This window comes from Anthonomus grandis, chromosome 5 (genome assembly GCF_022605725.1).
Source record: "Anthonomus grandis grandis chromosome 5, icAntGran1.3, whole genome shotgun sequence".
In the NCBI taxonomy this organism is placed as follows: Eukaryota; Metazoa; Arthropoda; class Insecta; order Coleoptera; family Curculionidae; genus Anthonomus; species Anthonomus grandis.
In genome coordinates, this window is record NC_065550.1 from 4,091,572 (window position 1) to 4,108,118 (window position 16,547).

The following is a 16,547-nucleotide window of genomic DNA, read 5'->3' on the forward strand; positions in this document are numbered from 1 at the left end:
TAGCACATTTTAAATGTGGTGTACCTCAAGAGTCAGTGTTAGGTCCAATTTTATTTCTATTATATGTTAATGACTTAAGAGGATTATTCACCCATAAATTTCTGTTTCCTGGATAACTTTTTTATTTTACAATATTTTTTAATGCGGTTTTCACTAATGAAATGTACATATTTTTGTCAAGAGTTGATAGGTGCCAGTTTTTCAAATTTCTAAAATTTTGATTTTTTATTTAAAAACCAAAAAGATAAATAAAAAAACCTTTCCATACGTCTCTAGATACATCGATTTTAGAAACATTATATTAAAAAACCATTTAAAAAAAAATAATAATAAACCTTTGAGAATGGAAATACAAAATTCAGGCATTTTTCTTACAATTTCTTGAACCGCCGATAAGTTTAGTATCATATGACAACAACGCACGGCCGGGCTACCGTGAATCAAATCAAGAAACGCGCGACGCTTGTTCGGCCCGATCTGTGCAAGCGATATTTTATTGCGAAGGTGTTCCAATTTTCTGCACGTTGTTCTTTACACTATTAGGTTTTTTTTTAAAAAGAAAAGAAGGAAAGTCAAATTATTCTAAACGAAAAAGTAGGAAGCCAAAAAAGGATCAGTTTAAGCCTAGAATGGCTGCAAATATGGAATAAGAATGCCACATTGCTTTTACTATATATATATAAATGAAAATAAATGATTCATTTTGGAAAGAAAAAATGATATAAAAATAAAGATTTTTTATTTTAAATGTCTACTGCCTGTAGAATCATAGATCCTAGGCATAATAGAGGCATGGAAATTCGAAACCCATCTAGAACTTGAGCTGTAAATGACAATTTTTGTATTACATTTGTTTGGTTTTTCTATTTTCATTAGAATATACCACTTCGTTGTATTATAATTTTTATTTTTGTATACTTATTTATATAACTGTTTAATATTGTCTTATATTTTATACAGCTTGTTCTAAAACATGTACCTACGTCATTATAAGTACACACAACATCCATAAACACAAAAAAATAAGTGTAATCTAATGTAACGAGTTCAAAACTGAGACACACATTTTTTTTTAATTAATTGAACTTGGGGTTTATTTTATGCCCCTTTGCTGAAGCTCACGCGTATGTCATAATTTATTTTTTTTTGTATTCTGATTGCTAAGAACTGTTTAAGACGGCATATTTAAAGGTGATTAACATTAAAAGAAATTAATATTTATTTATTTTTTTATATCTCTTTGACGAGAGCTGTATATACAGGGTGGGTAAACGTAAACGAAACGGCTATGTCGGGCTCGTAACGATTTTAAAAAGAAAACGCTCGGACCCGTCAATTTAGATTACCACGAGAAAACATTTTCAGAGTGTAATACCACCCCTATCTGTCATCCCTTAGCCAGGGTGGAACTAACCTCAAAAATTTTAAATGGAATAGTGGCTCGAGTTATACCTTGTTTGAGAGGTCTTTTGATTTTCTTTACGGCTACACCTAATTTAAAGAATTTTACTTCAGCGGTTCTCAAACTATTGACTATTTTAACATTTAATATAGTTTTTTGGAAAACCTGTATTAAATATTGGGTGTTTGGAAAAACTGTATTAAATCGCAATTCTTTATCGACCTATTAATTTATAACAATCATACATATACACTAGTCCAACAAATACTGAAAATGGCCATCGTTATAAGCCATGCAATAATACAGATTTATATATACCGGGTGGTGCGTCGCCGAGCGGAACATAGGAAAACCCATGTAAATTTTAAGGGGGTCAATTATTGGCTTCCCTGTACATTATATAGAAAAAATTTAAAATAACTTTTTGAAGAGACGAATCTGGCAAAGCCTTGTGCAAAGTTTCAAAAAATTTTAATAAGCTAATCTTGAATTATTCAATGTAATGTAATTGCAAAATTATCAAATTTTCAGTTCAGGTAAAACCATACGGGCACCAGTAAAGTGAATATTGTCACTGACGTGAGGAAAAGTGTCGATAAATCAGTGATAGTCGATATTTGAAAACAAGTATGAATTATTCAATCGACGAAAAAATATCCATAATTAAGTGGCATTATGCGGGAAACAGTTTTAGAGCAGTATCTGAAAAGTTTTTAGTTTATTTCCCCACCAAGCCCATTCCGTCCATTTCAACTATTAAACGTGTTGTCAATGAGTCCAAAGGTACCGTAATAAATAATTGTAAATGTTCAACTCAGGATATTGAAAATAGAGCCGAAGAAAGAGAGAACAGAGATCTTAATATTCTACTGAGTGTGGAGGAAAGCAAGATGGTTAGTACGAGGGTTCTTGGGCAAGAGGTAAATAAACAACATACAACGGTATTGCGCACTTAAAAAAAACACAAATATTATTCGTATAAATTCGAAAAACATCAAGAGTTGCAGGAAGGAGATGAAGAGCGAAGAATGGCATTTTGTTTTGAATTGATGGAAAAAGCAAATAATGATAGGAATTTTTTTTAAAATATTTGTTTTACCGATGAATGTACATTTACCCTCAACAATGAACCAAATGTTCAGAATTGCCGGTATTGGAGCAAAAAAAATGAACATCGCTTTGTTCATACTCGGACACAATATCCCCAAAAAACAAATGTATTCGTGGGAATTATCGGACACCATATCATTGGACCCTTTTTTATGGACTATAACCTAACAGCTGAAACCTATTTAAACTTATTTCAAAATCAAATTGGACCCGCCTTGGAAGAAGTTGTTCAGGAAGATCAAATGATCTGGTACCAAATGGATGGTTGCCCGGCCCATAATGCCCGTATGGTTAGAGAGTGTTTGGAAAATGCTTTTAACGGCAATATTATTGGTCCACGGTACCGGATACTTTGGCCAGCCAGGTCACCTGATCTTTTACCGAATGACTTCTTTTTGTGGGGTCATTTAAAACGTGTCATTTATAAAAGTGTAAAATTTGAGAATCTAAACCAGTTACAAAACGCTATTTCGTTAGAATGTAATAAAATTTCCCAATATCAACTTAGTAACGTTAGAAATGAATTTTATGATCGGTTAGGATATTGTTTAGCTGTTAATGGGGGGTTGTTTGAACATTTGATATTTTTATGTAATTCTCTATTATTTTTGCACTCCCTCAATAGGTAATACCTGTCCGCAATTATTTAAATGAGAACTATCCTGGTCGCTGGATTGGACTGAGAGGCTCTGTTTAATGGGCCGTGCGGTTGCCTAACCTCTGGATTCTTTTCTGTGGGGTCACCTAAAGAGTAAAATCAATGCTACCCAACCATCAGCTTCAATAGAAGAATTGCGCGAAGGATTACATTTGAATGCCAACAGATAACTCCTGATATGCTACGAAATGTGCGACGTCGATTTGAACAAAATCAGTATTATTGCATAGAAGTTAACGGTGGCCATTTTCAGCATTTGTTGGACTAGTGTTTATGTATGATTGTTATTAATTAATTGTTTGACAAAGAGTTGCCATTATTTTCTAAAAAACTGCATTAAATGTTAAAATAGCCAATAGTTTGAGAACCGCAATTTAAAACAAATTTAAAGGATAGTAATACATTTTTGAGGATAGTTCCACCCTAGCTAAGGAATGACAGATGGGGGTGGTATTATACGCTGAAAATGTTTCCTCCTGGTAATCTAAATTGACGTGTCCGAGCGTTTGTTAAGCTCGACATGGCCGCCGTTTCGGTTAGCCCCCCTGTAATATATACAGTGTATCCCAAAATGTATGTCTAAATTCATTTAAAATTCAGGGGTGTGTTCGAAAACGCTCGGACCCGTCGATTTTTATTTCAAGTTACGCATTTTGTACGTGAAGTTGGTATATACAGGGTTGCTCAAAAATAAATTACGACCATCAACTTAATCTTTTCAAATGAAAGCACCTTTTTTATTGCATTTTTGAATTTCGCGTGGAATTTTACGTATGTTTCATGCATCATGTCCTATACCTAAAGTCAACAGTTATCGAAAAAAAAACGACCAAACATTATTATTGAAGTTCACCTTACGAGTCACCTTATCTCTGAGATTTTTTATACAGAGCAAAATTCTATTCATTCGTGTTTTTTATTGTTGGCGGGGTCCCTTTTTCTTTGAACAAACTTTAACGGGACAAGTGTATCTCGATTTTCTCCAATTTGAATTAATTCCAGCATTACTAGCTTTATTTCCAAATCCATTGAACCCAGACTATCCTGACAAAGAGCTAATTTTCCAGCAAGATGGCGCTCCTCCGCACTATGCTGCCACTGTGCGTACATTTTTGGATGAAACCTTTCCCAATCGGTGGATAGGAAGGAGAGGACCCATCGAATGGCCTGCTAGGTCGCCTGACCTAACATCAATGAACTTTTTTTTGTGGGGATACCTCAAGTCGAAGGTATTTTTTAATAGGCTAAATAATCTAGACGACTTGAAAGAAAGAATTCGCAAAAAAGTGGGTGCCATAACTCCGGAAAGGATTGAAAATGTGCAACGAGACTTTATTGATCGCCTTGTATATTGTCAAGCCGTGAATGGCAACCATTTTGAACATTTAACTTAATTTTTGTTCTTTTTTTATTTGTCATGTAAGACGATTCCTGTATCGTCTTTTTTTTTGCTAACTGTTGACTTTAGGTATAGTACATCATGCATGAAACATACGTAGAATTCCACGCGAAATTCACAGATGAAATAAAAAAAAGGTGCTTTCATTAAAAAAAATGAAGTTGATGGTCGTAATTTATTTTTGAGCAACCCTATATATACAAACTTCACGTACAAAAATGCGCAGCTTAAAATAAAAATCGACGGGTCACACCCCTGAATTTTAAATGAATTTAGACATAACTTTTGGGATGCACTGTATATATATAATAGTGTTAGGCATATTTGGAAATGAGATAATTTCTTTTTTCGATGTATAGGGTTGCTTCTACTCTTTTTTGACGAAAGTCATGATGTCTCTAATTTATTATTTATATCTTAATTACTAAAAACTGTTTTAGGTACATATATTTGAAAGTGAGACAAAATTATAAACATTTTTATATTTCATTCCTTCTCTCCCTAAATTTGTGATACTAATACCCTCCTATATAAAAGCATTTTTTATGAATAAATTAAATCCGTTAATTTGAATAGTGAATAAACTGTATTACCAGAGGAGCATGAGAATACTTTGATTGAACTTATACAAAAATGTTATTTTCTTTACTGAGACAAACGTCGTGAAATACCAAAATACGCGTGCGACTTATTTGTTAGTAAACGCAAAAAAGTCCAACCGCATGCAAACTAAAAAATGCACGAATCGGTTCCTCCCGATGAACCTCTTTAGTAACATTGACCCGTCTGCTGCGAGACGAACAGTGTTCTGCTTTGCTTGAGCGATGCGTTGTTGCCAAATGCTCACCTTCCCGATAAAGCGCGTTAAATCCATTTCAGGCAAAGTCACGTGCTGATGATTGCTCTTAAGCTCTCTACCACTGCATGGACTAGTGGTTTAGTTTCCTGATGATACTACAATTCTGTGGCATAACAAAGATCAAAAAGTAATTAGATGTCTCATAGTAGAGGCAAAATTAAAGAGTGATTGCAGATATCAGCTTGTATTCAATGTTGATAAGACTTTTATTCTAGGCTTTAAGTGTAATTCTGAAGTGTTTTTTGTTTGATGAGCAGAGCCCACTATATGGTAGAGATTATAGTCAATTTTTGGGCCTCAAACTTAAACTTGAGACAGCTCATTTTAATATTTAAAATTATTTATATATCTGTTGATCAGTTTTTTTAAATTTTGGTTTTATGTTGGTTCTTGCATTTTCTTTTCTTCTTTTTTTAGTTTTTTCTTTGATAATATGAAATATGCTCCTATGTAAAATCAAAATGGATTCTGTATTCTGTTTTAAGTTCAACCAAATAACTACTAGTATTGTAAATTCTAGGATTAGGAAGCTTTCAACACAAGTTTGTAAACTTAGTAAATAAAGTATATCTTGACTTTGACAGACCTAAGTATTTAATTTAATAACTCGAAGTCTCAATAACTGATAATAGGTGTAGGATGTATTAAAAGAAAATAAAATTAAGAGTATAAACTAAAATTAGCATAAAACTAGTGTTATGTTATCTATCAGCTCAGACTCTGGAAAGTTGTGTCATTTAGGAATTCATCAACTGAATAATAGCATTTTTCAATTAGAGTTAATTTTAAAAGTGTTTTAAATTTTTTGCTTTCATGTCCTCCTATCTCAATAGGTATTTTATTGAAAATTTTTATAAGGTTATATTGAAATTTTTTCTGAATAAAACTAAAGTTACATTTTACATTTTTTAACTTATATTTATGCCTTGTTTTATGGGGATGTTCCCTATTTGTTTCTAAGAAGAGGTCTGGATTATCTTTAATGAACAATGCTGCTTCCAAAATGTAAGTGCATGGGAGTGTTAAGATTTTACTTTGCTTAAATTTTTCCCTGCAAGTCTCCATCACCTTTAGGCTATATATGTTTCTGATACAGCGTTTCTGAAGAACAAATATCCTACCTACCTCCTAGTCCATATTTTAGACGAGAGTGTACATAAGCATGGTATGCTATTTTTTATGTTTCTGCACTTACATTCATGGAAATTATTTTTAATGCATAGCAGTAAGAGCCTATTTTGTTTGCAAGAAAGTCAATGTCATGCGTCCAATCCAACCAATGGTCTAACCTGATCCCCAGAAAAGTTACATAATCCAGAGTTTCAATTTGTTTGAGATCTGCTTTATAAGCATTTTTTTTATAGTTGAATTTAATAAATTAGAATATATCCACATTAAGCAGTAGGTTATTATTATTAAACCAATTTTCAAGTAGTGATAAGGTGCTAAAGATTTTTTGGGACATATTTTCTTCATTCTCAGTGGACAAAGTAACATTCCCATCATCTACAAACTGAATAGCGTCTGATATCAAGTTTTCTGTTTCAAAGAAATTTAGTAATCACTAAGAGGTATATAACTTTTTCAAAAACTTTACTAAAATTGTTTAACAAAGCAATGGGTCTATAGTTTTTTACTTCTTTTTCATCCCCTTTCTTGTAAATTGGTATTATTTACAAGAAAGATCATGGTTTGAGTTATCAAAGTTTGACTGTATTTCCAAAACTGTTTAGGATCATTCTTTATGAATGACTCAGTTTTTTTATAGGATTTAATATAGGATTTTTAGGCATTATCAATTAAAATTTTTGTTATTCTTCTAATATTCGAGAATACAATAAATTTAGAATGAAGCTTATTTTTCTTGTAAGTTTTTCTTTTCTTTGCAAATTTTTGATAATTTCATGTGCCTACCAGACAGGGTACTTTATTTTACATTTATTGTATTTTAAGTGAGGCATTGTTTGATCCAGTATTACACATATGCCTACAGAAAAGTGATACTGCCAGATAGACATCAGAGATGCAAATTCCTTCAGGTAAATCTTAATAAAGTAGAGAATTGGAGCAATGTCAATAGACTATATTTAAATGTTAATAAATGCTCTATTCTCTCATTTTCTAGTAAAACTGTTGCCAATCAATTTTGACTATAGACCAAATGATGTTGTGTTGACCAGAGTGAATGAGGCGATTGATCTGGGAATTACTTATAATGCAAAATTAAGTTTTGCCAAGTAGCAAAAATAGTTTCTGACTCTGCCAAATTGTTGGGTTTTATTTATCAAAACTGTCAACATTTTGAAAATATTAATACTTTAAAACTACTTTTCTTCTCTTACATATGTTAAAAAATAGAATACAGATCTCTAATTTGGTACCCAATTTATAGCTGATAGATGATATTGAGCGAAAGAAAGAAAATGTGCTATATTACACAAGACAAAACAAAACCTTGCGTACAAGCATTCTAAAAACTAAAAAATTCCAAATTCACTTTAAATTTAAAATTTCAATCAAACATAACATCTAAAACACTTTACCATAAAATTTACACACATTACCAAAATTAATTATAACAAAACAGATTGAAAAAATTAAAAAAAGGCATCTTTTTGATAAATTTGATGAAAAAATAAGTAAAGCTGTCAATAAAACAGAATTTAGAAGAAGTAAAAGAAAATATTTAATAGGAAACAAAACTAAAACACTAAAATGATGTCAGAGCACAGGTCAAAAGGTATTAAAAAAATCGTCAAGGCTATAATATGCCCTGGATAATAAAAGTGATTTTAATTTCTTTTTGAATTTCTTAACTTCTAAAATTTGTCTGATACATAGAGGAACATGGTTGTACATTTTTTTGCTAAGGTATATAAGTGAGTTCTTGGTAAGAGAGGATGTAGGGATACAGAAAAGTGATACTGCCAGATAGACATCAGAGGGAGTAGTTAAAAATTGCCCATTGCCTCGTAATTAGCATTTTTAATTTTGCTATTAGGATTTAGTAGTCTCCAATAATGACTTTACTAAATTAAATTAATAAATAAATTATTCAATGCCTTCCAAAAATAGAAAGAATGTGATGTAAACAATGTCAATACAAATTATATGGAAAACAAAAGGCCATGTCATTTTAGATGTCTAGACTAGGCTAGATGCTGATTTATTTATTTATATTTTATTATTTTGTATAGGCTCATACACAGAAAAATAATCAAAAAAATGTAAATTTTTGTCTCACCTTAAGTACAAGTATTTTTAATTTTACTTGAATCATCTTCCTTTTGGTTTTACATTACACTATTTGCTGAGAAATAGTATAGTATACTTAGAAAAATAAATTATAAATTGTACTACTGTTATTTTTCAAAAGAAACATAGTTTCAATGTAACCTTTTTTTTTACACTTTGTCAACAGATCATTTTTACATTGGGTGATAAAGCTTGAATTAAAAAAAAAATTTAAAGCTTAAATTGATTTAAATTAATGATATTCGTCACAATTGTGGTAAGCAGTCAAGACAATGCCCTGAAGTCTCTCCCAATGATTTTAACAATTTTTTTTTCTAATATTGCTCTACAACTTTGAACAAACAAAATTTGAACCCTTCTGTGGATCGATCCTCTTTCCTAGCCAGCCATTCATGTTCCAAATTCCTTCTTCTTTATACCTATAAACCTAAACGAACTCAAGGATATTCTGTATACTGAAAAAAATAAAAATTCAACTGGAGAAGACAACCTTTCAGCTAAGATTTTTCTCAACCTTCCAGAAACGGCGCTAAAGGCACTAGTTGACGCAATTAACCTTTCTTGGAGCAAGATGATATTTCCATCTTGCCTAAAATCAGCTAAAGTTATCCCAATTCACAAGAGGGGGTTGATAATCCTTCCAACTTTCGTCCCATCTCTCTCTTGTCTATGGTATCAAAGGTAATCAAAAAATTGGTTAAAAATCGAATAATGTCCTTTTTAAAGTCCAAAAACATCCTCATCAGACTTCAATTCGGCTTCCGTGAAAATACCAGTACCAATGATGCCATGTTTAATTTTTTTCATGAGCTTTACTCCCAGATAAATGCTGGTGGAGTTTCGGCGGCAGTTTTTTGTGATTTGTCGAAGGCTTTCGATTGTGTCTGCCACAGGATTCTGCTGCGGAAGCTTCATCATTATGGTTTTCGGGGAGTTTCATCTTCTTGGTTTGCTTCCTATCTGCAGGATCGGCAACAACGAGTGCTTGTAGGATCTAAGTACTCTGATTACCATCCTATCACCTTGGGAGTTCCTCAGGGTTCAGTTTTGGAGCCTATACTTTACGGAAAATTACTCTATTTGCCGATGATACTACACTTCTTTGGCACAGCCCAGACACAGATACTCTGCGAACTACATTAGCAACTGATCTTCAGGCAGTTAATCTCTGGTTTGAATCAAACTTGCTGTCACTAAATCCTCAAAAAACCAAATTATTGTGTTTTAAGTGTGCTCTGGACCACGTGCCTTTTTCTAATTCAGAAGTTCAGCAGTTTGATAATATTTTATTTTATTCATTAAATGGGAAACACCCATTACAAAAAAAAAATAAATTATAAAATACAGTTATGTCAATAATTAATAATCCTTACTTAAACTATTAAGAGTTAAAGTACTTAACTAAAAAAAAGACTCTAAAGTAAATAATCAAAAAAAAAATATCTTTGTATTAACTAATAGATTAGGAACATAAATTCTCACTTGGTTTACCCATCAAACAACATATTAATTAAAAATATTAATTGAATAATACTAAGTATTCAAAATTTTCATTAAACTACCCTTAAAAGACCCATATGAATTGCTAAAAACATCTAGCCTCTCCTCCCGATCCAAAAAATCCAGAAATCTCTCCAAAAAAGAGTTTTTAACATAATTGGTTCTATGGAACCCAATATGAAATAAATTATTTTGTCTAAGTGTTCTCTGAGGAATAGAAAATTTAACTTGGGAAAGTAAATCCGGACAGGATGTAATACCATTCAACAACTTATAGATAAAACAGATGTCAAACATTGTTCTTCTTTTATCCAAAGACAAAACTTTAACATAATTCAATATTTGGGAATAATCATGATTAGCAATAAGATCTAAATTAAACATGTAGTTATAATATCTTAAAAATTTGTTTTGCACACTCTCCAGTAATGACTTATAGACATTATACTGGGTAGTCCAGATAATTGAGCCATACTCAAGCTGTGATCGTACCAATCCCACATATACAGATTTGACAGCTTGCAATGATAACCCCTCACAATTTCTAAGCGTCCTTCCTTTAGCAACATCCTTTAATTGAAGTTTCTGGCCGTTAATTGTGTAAAATGATGGTATCCTACTTTTTTTCCTATGAAATAAAATTTGGAAGCATTTATTAATATTCAAATCCAACAAATTATTTTGGCACCACAGAGAAAGGCTATCAAGATCTTTCTGTAAGAGGCTGATATCAAGTTTATTCATAATAACCAAGAAAAGTTTGAGGTCATCAGCAAACATTAAAAATTCACAATACTCCAAGACATCCCTAAGGTCATTAACAAACAAACTAAATAGTAAAGGAGAGCAGTGTCCGCCTTGTGACACTCCAGAACAAACTTCACCTTAGATATAAAATTACTAAGTGCTTGCTATACCCTTGCTTTCTATCACTAAGAAAGCTAAGCAACCATTTTAGCAATCTATCAGAAAAACCTATATTTCTCAATTTTTCAATTAATAACAAATGATTTACCTTGTCAAACGCCTTGGAGAAGTCTGTATATACAGCATCAATTTGACACCCCCCTCTCCAAGGCATCTGACAACTTGTTGTGGTATATGAGTAAATTTGTAAGAGTGGACCAACCACCTCTAAAACCATGCTGTTCCTCAACAATAATTTCTCTACATTGCCAATTTAAATGGGCAAACATAAGGCTGTCAAAAATGTTGGGGATGGATGACACTATGGTCACACTACGATAATTTCTGACATCATCCCTCGACCCTGATTTAAAAATAGGAGAAATATAACCTTCTTTCCATATGTCTGGAAATGTTCCAGAAATAAGAGATAAGTTAAAAAGTTTACATAGTGGCTGTGATAGTGCATATCGACAGTTTTTTAAAAGAATATTGGGGATTCCATCTGGACCAATCATTAACTTATTAGGCAAAGCCCCGAGCTTATCAAACACCTCAGCCAGACTTATGACAGGACAGTCAATATTAATTTGGCTAAAAGACTTTTCAGGTGGGGTTGTGTTTGCATTTGAATAGACTGCAGAAAAGTGAGTAGCGAATAAATCAACAATCTGCTGACCATCAGTTGCAACACTATTATCTAAAAACATTTCCCTTGGTACAATGTTAGATGCTCTTTTCTTATTAACGAACTTCCAAACATTTTTCGGATTACTAGTCAAGTTCTCATTCAAAGTAGCAAGATAATTTCTGTAGTACATAACCTTTTACACTGAGCTCTCAGAACGGTAAATTCATGATAATCTCTTTCATCATGGGATAGTTGGTATTTTTTATGCTTACTTTTTTTGAGAAATACCGATCTTCTTAATTCGGTAGAAAAATACGGAGGAAAGCTAGATGTCTTATATTTTTTTTGAGGCACAAAACATTGTATACCAAAATTTAAAATGTTATAGAACTCTGACACCATAATGTTAATATCGCTATCATTAAAAATAGTATCCCAATTTATAGAAAAAAGATAATCATTTAAACCCTGATAGTTCCCATTTTTAAAATCAAAATAAAATTCCTCAACTCTAAGTGAATCCAACATTACATTGTTGTCTACTCTAAAATTACAGGTATAAGAAATATGATGAATTGAGTCACAAAAAAGTGGATCTGGAGACTTAAAACATTTCATGGCGCTATCGTTGGTAAACAGAAGATCCAGACAGACACATCCCTGCTATTTGGCATATCAATCATTTGGTATGTATTAAAAAAACCATATATTTGTGCTAGAAACACGGCTGGTGAATTTGTTGGACAGTCTACTTGGACCCCATTATGAGCATTTGACCAATGTACCCCTGGCAAATTGAAGTCACCCATCATGTAAAACTTAGTGCTAGGATACATAGAACCGATTTCTTCAATTGTGATGCAGTGATCACTATAGATATTATCAGAGGACCCTGGGGGAATATATACACCGCCAACTACAAAACTTGATCCTGAACATTTACATAACAAAAACAGCTGTTCAAAGTGAGATTCTGTCTTTTTAATGATTGAAGCTTGTATGTGATTATTTACCAGTATTAGCACTCCACCACCTCTACTCTTTGATGTAATCTGCACATTTCTATCAGCACGAAATATACTGTAATTACAGCAACTAAGTTCTTCTGAAAAAATTTCCTCATTTAACCAACTCTCTGTAATAACAATAATATCATAACTTGAAAAATCCAATATTAAGTTCAACTCAGCAATTTTGGTACGAAGCCCTCCCACGTTCTGGTAATACATTTGTAATGGGGTATTGGCTAGTTTTTAGTATTGGTTAGTACTAGTTTTTAGTTATTGGGGGTATTGGCTAGTACCTAATGATGTAACTATCATTTTCTTCGGCATTCCTCTCTTGCAGCTCAGTTTTTACCTTCCTAAACTGGTCTCTTTGCATCATCGTCTGATCTAGATTAATGCTGTACTTAGTCCCCAAAATTTTTTCCTTAACTTTTAATACCTCTTTAACAAAAGCCTGTTCAGTACAGACCACTTTTAATGGCCTGCATGAGCCTGTCTTTTTAGGGCCAATTCTAACTTTTTCAACTTTATCGAGTCCTCGATCTACCTTCATCAGCTTAAAGACATCTTGTAACGCTTTCTTGTCATCTTCGATTCTATCAGTTAAATCGGTTCGATTAGACTCATTTGCATCATAAATTAATAAATTTCTAGATCTAGTTGATCTTTCCTGCATCTCATTGAATAACTGCTCGGTAACCAACTCAGCAGATTCATGCTTACACTTCTGATTTTTTACTGATTCCAGCTCTCTTTTTATAACCTCAATTTCTTTCTTTAGCTCTCCCACTTATCTTAAAAGGGCTGGGGCGCTTTTAAATGCTTCTCTGCATGGTTTACAGAAATACATCATAGTTCGTTTCTGAATGACAACAGCCCTTAGCTCTGATGCATTTAACCCAGTGCACCCTTCCGTGTTGTGCATAACTATGTGGCAGCTGTCACAAACCACTATTTTAGATCTGTCTGGTATGGATTCATTGCAAGTGTTGCATAAATTGACCATGTTTTCGCCTTCCTAACCACACTTTCACAAAACTCCAAAAATACTTATAGATCCTGTACACTAGTACATGTGCTGAAGCAGGATACAAAATACTACTGATTACATACTTTTTTAGTTAAAGTTTGATTAAAAAACTCCCAAAAATAATGGGGCAAAATTTTTGTAAACACAAGGTTCAGACATAACCATAATACAAAATTTTTGGGTATATTCATTGACAGAGAACTCAGATTTGAAGAGCATATCTTCGGTACTTGCAAAAAGGTGTCTGCAGGTTGTTTTGCAGTCAGAGCGGCTACCCTGGAGCTTGACATGGAGTTTGGAAGATCTGTATATTTTTCATTAATTAAATCCCACCTTAGGTATACCATTTGCTTCTGGGGTAATGCAGCTGCCTACCTTCTACACATGCTGCTTGTTTTACAGAAGCATGCTGTATGTTGCATCTGTGGGGCTAAACCAAGAGATTCATGTCGCCCATTATTTGTTAGGCTGGGCATACACACTGTCTTCTCCCTCTACATTCAGGAAGTGGCCTGCTTACTTTTTGCAAATCGCTTTAAATGTATAACCTTAAATCCAAGATACTTAACGTGTCAAGTGAAAGATCTAAATCTTCCAATCCCCTCCTCCACATTCACTAAAAAATCTATTTTCTACGAGGGAATCAAAATTTTCAATCATTTGCCAGGTGGCATCAGGGAGGCAACATGTATTGACACTTTTAAATGTAAATTGAAAATACTTTTGACCAAAAAATGTTACTATCCACTGGATGAATACTCCGTCGACACATTCTAATTTTCCCTAAGTGTAAGTTTACAGTATTTGAATTTTATTTGATTTGTTTGTATGATTTGAATTCTTTGCTGTCTTATACTTGAGGAATTTATTATGGAATGTATTATGGAAATTATGGAATTTAATTTACTTTTTATGTATTTTTTTTCTGATGTTTGTTTTGGAACTCAAGTGTCTATGGGGTGTAGTGGTTAAGTTTAGTGGTAGTAATTTAAGGTAGCTTTGTTTAGAACAATTTTTCTTTGTTAATAACAATAAAAAATGTTTTTTTTTAAATTGAATTATACTAAAGCTTTTTTTCAAAGTTATCCCCTATCTTTATAACTGAATTAGCCTATGCTGGACTTTGCCCTTTTTAAATAAAGTCCTTTCACTATTAGTTTATTACTATCTTTCTAAAACAAATAAAATTTTAACTGACCTAATACATCCTGCCAGCCTTCTTTTTCATCTGCTTGGTCCCCATCACCCCCATGAGGTGTCTGATTGTCATTCTCCGTCACCTCCTCCTCCTTTATCGGGTCCTTTTCCATACTATTTATGTCCCTAGAACTCTCCGTCTCTTCTGACAAAGGGTCATCAAGAGCTTCATCTTTTGAATTGTCAGTGTCATCTTGATACGCTTCCACTGGTTTTTCTGAGGCAATTTCATCTAGTATAAGCTTAGTGCTTTCCGATGCAGGTTTGTTTGAGACATCTTCAATGCTATAGTCACTTTTTGCATTTTCTAGGAAGTTTTCACATTCCAATTTCTCATTGTCTAATAAAGACATTCTGAAAATATACTTATAATTGTAAAATAGAAATGAGTTTTACTATACATGATCTGTGGGATTACCTTAAAGGAAAAGAAAAAATCGGTGTTTAAGTCTTGAAAAATATAACTTTTGTTGATTTGCGGATGCTTTGATCTTCGATAGATCAATAAATTCTATGGTTAAATGCGCGGAATATTCGAGATTGTGGGGATTTCGCTTGAATTTTAAGCCTTTTAAACAATTAAAATAATTAGAGGCAGTTTAAATATTATTTGTGATTTTGACGGGAATTTGGAATGTCAACTTGACAAAAAATTTCAAATGGCGGACAACAGATGATTCAAAAGAAAAACAAATGACTATCGACAGAAGCTCCGCCACCTGTGATCGATCCACGTTCACCGTTACTACTACCTGCCGGGAAAGGAGAAATATCAAATAGGTAACGAGTAGGGAACTAAATAACCAATAATATAAATTAATTATAAATTTAATATTTTATTTTTATAATATAGAGGATAATATTAGCTTTTTAACTGAAAATTTAAAACATCTTTTTGCCATTCATGCTCCTGTTGAAACTGTAAGGCCTGGGACGCACTAGCAACTTTTTTTGGGCAACTTAAAAATAACGAAAATTAAACATGCAAACTTAAATGGGATCGCGCGCACAAGCAACGGTTTAATTACGACAATTAAAAAATGACGTCCTGATCTATTTTACAGGTAACTCAACTGTTGCCCCGGAAGCATTTAGGCAAAAGGTACAACGGATTAGCAATAGGTAGGGTGAATGCGCCTGTTTTCGGCCGTTTGACGGTTTTTTGTCTTTAAAAATTGTGCAGCCCAACCGTCTTGACGAATATGTCAATCAAGTTTTGTTCTTGACGATATAATAGTATTTAGTAATTGCTTTTTCTTTTTGAAAATAAGTATAACTATGCCCAAAAATTTGCAAATAACAGAAAAATACAAAATACGCACTTTTGCCGGTTTTCGGACACCCGGAATTGTTGTCGGCCAAAATTGTACCCGTTTTCGACCAATACGTTCTATTTTCGTCCACATGTCTTACCGTTTTTCGGCCATTGAGTTTTTTTACTTATAAGTTCTTATATTTTAAAATAAAACTATTATTTATACCCATTTATTAGAAAAAAAAACGGTTTTGCTTAAATCTGTATATTATAATAATTAGATAATCTGATTATCAAAAATAGATTTTTCTTAGTTAGATGCTTTAAAAGTAAAGGGA

General features: G+C 32.7%; 1 protein-coding gene across 2 annotated transcripts in view; it reads right to left on the minus strand.

The window, feature by feature from the left end:
• LOC126736818 (peptidyl-prolyl cis-trans isomerase FKBP8-like) overlaps window positions 1–15,616 on the minus strand; it is a 59,284-nt gene extending 43,668 nt beyond the window's left edge. The window contains exons 1-2 of one of the 2 annotated variants that reach the window (XM_050441374.1): window positions 15,373–15,616; window positions 14,956–15,308 (exon numbers count right to left, since the gene is read on the minus strand). In XM_050441374.1, the coding sequence (XP_050297331.1) occupies window positions 14,956–15,307 (352 nt within the window). In that variant the 5' untranslated portion in view covers window position 15,308; window positions 15,373–15,616. Of the gene's footprint in view, window positions 1–14,955; window positions 15,320–15,372 lie in introns of both variants that reach the window. The other variant, XM_050441375.1, reaches the window with a different exon arrangement.
• Window positions 15,617–16,547: the final 931 nt, after the last annotated feature.